This window comes from Bufo bufo, chromosome 7 (assembly GCF_905171765.1).
Source record: "Bufo bufo chromosome 7, aBufBuf1.1, whole genome shotgun sequence".
NCBI classification, from domain to species: Eukaryota; Metazoa; Chordata; class Amphibia; order Anura; family Bufonidae; genus Bufo; species Bufo bufo.
The window spans coordinates 184,143,251-184,149,250 of record NC_053395.1 but is presented as its reverse complement, the minus strand read 5'-3'; the positions used below and the strand labels follow the sequence as shown (position 1 = coordinate 184,149,250).

The 6,000-nt window shown below is 42.9% G+C and overlaps 1 protein-coding gene across 1 annotated transcript in view; it reads right to left on the bottom strand.

Annotated features, from left to right (window-relative positions):
- Positions 1–601: 601 nt before the first annotated feature.
- CIR1 (corepressor interacting with RBPJ, CIR1) overlaps positions 602–6,000 on the bottom strand; it is a 31,115-nt gene continuing 25,716 nt past the window's right edge. The window contains exon 10 of the mRNA XM_040441865.1: positions 602–1,499. Within this exon, the coding sequence (XP_040297799.1) occupies positions 881–1,499 (619 nt within the window). The 3' untranslated portion in view covers positions 602–880. The remainder of the gene's footprint in view (positions 1,500–6,000) is intronic.

The window sequence follows — 6,000 nt, the reverse complement described above, 5'->3', positions numbered from 1 at the left end:
GGAAAACTCACGCGGGATGACGTGTGACGTCACCACGTCAGGGCGCTGTCACGTCATCAGTGATGTCACCGCGCCCGACCAGTGTGATGACGTCATCATGTCACCTCACGAGATTTTGCGTGGTGTCTTCAAATCAAGATGACCGCAACAGCCTCTCCTCGAGCAAATGGATCAGGCGAGTATGTTTTTGTTTTTGTTCTGGATTGACTGCTGAAAGCCTACAATTGTAGCATCAGATGCCACGACCAGCGATGAACATGGAATCTGAGGGAGGGAATGAATGACCGGGGGCGGCGTGATCACAAAGTAATAGTCACAAATTTAATTTCTTTGTGAAATTCGGTAAGCAGCCGAATCGAATTTGTCATAACTTCGCTCATCACTAGTCCTATGTTACAGATGAGACCCCCCTAGCCGTGCATGGCTGAATGTGCCGTACTGTCTTCTGTCTGTGTATTGCACAGACACCACTACATGCTGGTATTACAACCCTGCTGCATCGGGAAGCCGTGCCAATATGGTTTTAAAGAGCTTCAAATGAAAAAAGGGTAATAAATAAAATGATAGATTTGTAGATAAAAGTAATAGCAGAGGTCAGAAAAATGGACTTGCATTTGATTTTATTGCGCCTTTTCAAGTCGGAGGCAGGAGATCATTCTTTCAAATAAAAAAGTATTAATTCCACAAAGGCCCTGAACATGAAATGCTTAAAAATGTCAACATAAATATCAAGGCAGGAAGAGAAGACAACATGCTATGAAGCATCTAAAAACTCAACTTGCTCTTAGCTGCTATGAAGATCTAACCAGTTTAATAGAATAGGAAAGAGATGTTTAAACCACATGTGAAGAAGCTGGAAGTGAAATTATGTACACCTTGTCTATCTCCTGTTATGATCTCTCTCTCTGCTCCTACTTTGGCTTCTTTCATCTCGGCTCTTCCCCTTATCTTTTCCATCCTCATATTCTCTCCTATTTCTGTGGTTACTTCTGCTTGAACTCCTGCTTCTATGCCGGTGGCTTCTAGATCGTTCATTGCTTGGACTTCTGCAAGATCTAGATTTTTCAGGTCTATGACTCTTCTCCGTTCTTGGTTCCTTTTGATAACCCCAGCTGTCGTCCTGTGTTCTGTGGTGTTCCCGCTCTTCTTTTTGATCATGGGACCTCTGATGATCTTTACTGCTCTTGCAGTCCTCTTGCCCACCCTGACTTTTTCTGTGGCTAGTGGAAGGCTTATCTGAATCTTTGTTTCTCTTTGACCGAGATTGGTCTTCATCGTCACTGCTACTATCTTCAGAGTCTTTGGCAGGCTTCTTATTCTTGGACTTCTTCCTACGCTGCTTCTCCTTCTCATCGCTGGTGGATTCACTGTCACTACTTGAAGAGGAGTCAGAGGTACTGCTGCTTTTGCGTTTCTTGTGCTTAATTTTGTTTTTTTTCTTTTGTGCCTTCTTTTTCTTTTCCTTTTTCTTCTTTTTCTTTTCCAGACGATCTAGCTTTCTAAAATGTGAAACAGAAATCATAATGTATTTAAAGTAATCATCTACAGGAATCAACATTACATCTGTGCTGGGTTACAGAAATACTTATAGCATATTTAATCAGTTCAAAACTAGGCCATTTACCCCCCTTACTGACTAAGGGGCATTTTTTTCCCCCCATACAGTTATGTACCGTATTTTTCGCTTTATAAGATGCACTTTTTCACCCATTATGGAAGCGCTCACTAGTAGGCAGGAGGTGCGGGCAGTGTAGAGCTGCCTGTACTCATCACACCCTGGTCTTCCTCTGGGCGCTGCACTATCCTCTGTACACAGTCAGGTCACTGTGCAGAGTGGCGCCCAGAGAAAAACACGAAATAGTGACTGGAGGAGAGACCGCTGGATCTGCAGAGTAGCAGCAGAGCAAGAGAGGTAAGTTAATTTATTTATTTTATCTCTGATGGGGGTCTGATCTGAGGTCTGATGAAAATTGGGGGTCTGACCTGAGGCTGGATGAAAAATATATTTATTTTCTTATTTTCCTCCTCTAAAACCTAGGTGTGTGTCTCATAAGGCTACTTTCACACTTGCGTTCTTTGATTCCGGCAGGCAGTTCAGTCGCCGAAACTGCCTGCCGGATCCAGCAATCTGCATGCAAACGGACAGCATTTGTAGACTGATCCGGATCACAAATGCATTGCAAGAACGGATCCATCTCTCCGTTTGTCATACGGACAAACGGATCTGTTTCTATTTTTTTTTTTTCACATTTTTACCAGTCTGCGCATTGCGGCATTTTTAATGCCGGATCCGGCACTAATACATTTCAATGTAAATTAATGCCGGATCCGGCATTCCGGAAACTGATCCAAAATTATGGACAGAGATAATACCGCAGCATGCTGCGGTATTTCCTCTGTCCAAAACGCCGTTCAGTGACTGAACTGATGACATCCTGAACGGATTTCTCTCTATTCAGAATACATGGGGATAAAACTGATCAGTTCTTTTCCGGTATTGAGCCCCTAGGATGGAACTCAGTGCCGGAAAAGAAAACCGCCAGTGTGAAAGTATCCTAAAGTGAAAAATACGGTAAATAATTTTTGCCCCTTTTTTCGGTCAGACGAGGCTTTATTTTATAATTTTTATTTTAGTATTTGTTTTCATTATTTGTAAAAAGGAAAAAAAAAAAAAGGGGGAATAGTTTTTTTTTTTCCCCCCCTCACGTGCCCTTTCCATAACAATTGCTTACATATATTGGATATACGAGTTATGGTAACTAGGGGTGGGGCTAGAAGCTGTGTTGCAGCTTGTGGTGGCGTTTTATTATTATTCTTATATTTTTTTTTTAAGTGTTATTTTACACTTTGTGCCCCCATAATATCATAAAAATCTTTTGGGGGACATTTAGCAATGAAAAAAAAAAAAAAGTAATGTTATTTCTTCTGTAACTGGCGCTGCTACGTTTGCCCAACTTACAGGGGGAACACAGCCCCTTGAGAGGTTGTAGAGCATTGTACATCCTAACTGCAGGGCTGATCCCTGGGTCTGCTGAGACCTAGCAGCTCATGCAGACCACTTGCCCCCGACGATCACATGGGACCATAGCAGGAAGTGCATTGCTATTTCCTGATCTTCATATGCAGCGCTTGTTCAGTGCCATGTATAGAGCGATGGGAAAGCAGGGACGGTAAAAAGCATCCCCTCCTTCTCTGTGGGGAGCCCTGCTGTCTGACAACGGGCTTCTTGCTCCCACACAATTTTAAAACATCCATGCAGAGATACGTCTGGATGTATGCAGTCAATGGGCGGTTGACAAGGGGTTAAAAAAAATTAAATACAGTCATTTCAATAACTCCATGCAATGGCTGCTAAATGCAAGCATTAGGCTTCCTTGTGTCCAAGTCTATGCAACTACATCTACAAAAAAAACTAAGGTTTTATCCAAGGGCAATGTCAATGAGTAAAATAGTGTAAATAATATAGAAGGAAACATACAAAACGGTGAATGGGGCACAAGGTGATGCAGATTTATTTTCAGCCTACTGCCTCTGGAATCTGTGTCTAGGCCAAATACAGTGGAAATGTACTTTACATCAGATCACACACTGGACATTCAAATGCATGTAATGCATAAATGCATGGCGTCCAGCAGAGTCCTATCCATTCTGGCTCACAGGGATGGGGGCAACCCCCCTCTGTGTCATCCATATGTCCTTTATATATAGACACTGGATATTTCAAGACAACCCATCAGGGTAAATGCTCCCATACCCATTAGATTATCGTCGGCCTAACCAGCTGACTAATGTGTACGGAGGGCGAGTGGCTATATCCCCAAAATATCATGACGTTCAATGCCTGACCCCTTTGCTCCGGCAGGCCATAAGCCACCACCAGGTTTCTGGCAGCAGCTTTCTCCACAACTGCCATTGACAACACACGGGAGAGTCAGTAGGAACTGAAACATTGATATTCCTTTCTCCGTATAGGACATCAATTTGAAAACTGTTGGGGTCCGACTCCCAGACTGCTTGAAGAAGCCATGGCGGTCACTGGGGCTACTGTGAGCGCGGTGGCCTCCTCACAGCTCACGGTGCCGCACATTGGATAGCGGCTGTGCTTGGTATTGCAGCCCAGACCCATTCAGTTGCATGAGACTGAAGTGCGCCTAGTGTACGTAAGGTGTACGGTGAAGTCAATGGCTGAGGTGCAGCCTCGCCATACAGTTTCGTACCCACCGATCTGATATCTATGACCTATCCTAAGGATAGGCCATCAATATGACTTCACCAGATAACCCCTTAAAGCGCATCCCCCAGTGGTGGAGGGGATGTCAAGACTGGCATAGAAAACGCCAATGACCCCAAAGGAGCCTGCTGTGGACCTCAAAATCTGCAGCATTCTGATGTTTTTGTGCTCGTGTGAATGGGTATTTTGGAAAACCCCATCCACAAGTATTGTGATGTTAATGTCCCTGCCTATATATAACTCAGATGAGTTACCGACAATAGAAAATACCATCCACCTTCAGAAAAAAATAAAAAATTAAAAACTCATTCTATGTGCCCACATAACTAGAGAAGGCTTTTATCCATGGGGAGAAAAAAAAATATATAATATGGCAGATTAACAACACTGTGCGGTTTGCAATAGCTTTACATTCTAATAAAATGTATACATCTGTAATTTTTGTAACACCCACCATTGTTTTCTGCGAGGCAGGCACCCCTGCTGTCAAAACAGCGTTAACCAATAGACAGACTATTCAACAACTTCAGCTCTAAAGCCTGTAATTCTTCTGTGCACGGTTGAATATTCTCTTTCAATGGACGAACCAATTACAGTATACATGGCCACTTTACAAGCGCATGGATCCTGCTGGTAGATCAGACTTCATATTTGTCTACCACCATAAAGAACGGGGACATGAAAATAAATAAGGACACCCCCTGTAGAACACGGTCAGATTTGATGAGCTGCACGTATAGTTGTATACAACAGAAGAATGAACGCATGGCGCGTTATATGATCACAAAGCAAATGATGTGACAGCCGTAAACTGTAAAACGTCCCCCCTCTGGGCTCAAGCGGGAATTTCTCATCATATAGGTAAACAGTCGTCATCACCTACACAAATGCTGAATTTAAGCAAGTATTGGTACAGCATCCTCTAGGCACTACCAGAAATGGATCTGTAAGGGGCTCGTGAATTGAAAACCTCCTCAATCGCTAGAATAAAGAAGCATTGGCGCTCTAGCGGTATAGTGCCCCAAATGACGATTTCTGTACCTACAAACGGGGACCATAACTACATAAACCAATGAGACAGAATGGGGTAATGTCAAAGCAAAAACCTAATATACGAGCTGTTAAATCAAATATATTAGGCTCCTTGCGTCTGCTTAGGATTATAACATTTAGTACAGGGAATAGAACGAGTTAAACAACTTTCAAGGGGTTATGCCATAACCGATGTAAAAATGAAAAAAAAAAAAAAAAATATGACATGACGACCTCTTTCTAACAAAGCTAGAACCAGCCCTGGACCTCACATGGAGCCACAGATCTCCCTATTCATTGCTCCGATTGTTCTGTTCACCAGCCCCATCTTCTTTTCTGCAATCTAACACAAGATAGGGCTGGTGGAAATTGAAGATTGAAACTGAGCGCGTGCGACCACCTCAGTGGAGGTGAAGAAATAAGGAACTGGCTACACTAAATTTTTAATTCCATGCTATTACAAAAGTATTCAGATGTAGGTAGTGGTTTGAAATTATAGAATTACTTTTGTGGCACAACCCGCTGAATCTTATTCGTTTATATCTGGGAAGACTGTAGACATTTGTTCAATGGTGGTTTATAGCGAACGTCTATGAAATGTTGTCATTGCGACCTGTGACCCCTATGACAATCTACTGCTATCTACACTGACTAGTAGGCAATCTGTGGTCCTAACCACACAGGTAAGAACTGCTGCTGCACTATACCGTGTGGTAAACGGCAGAATCCACTGACTG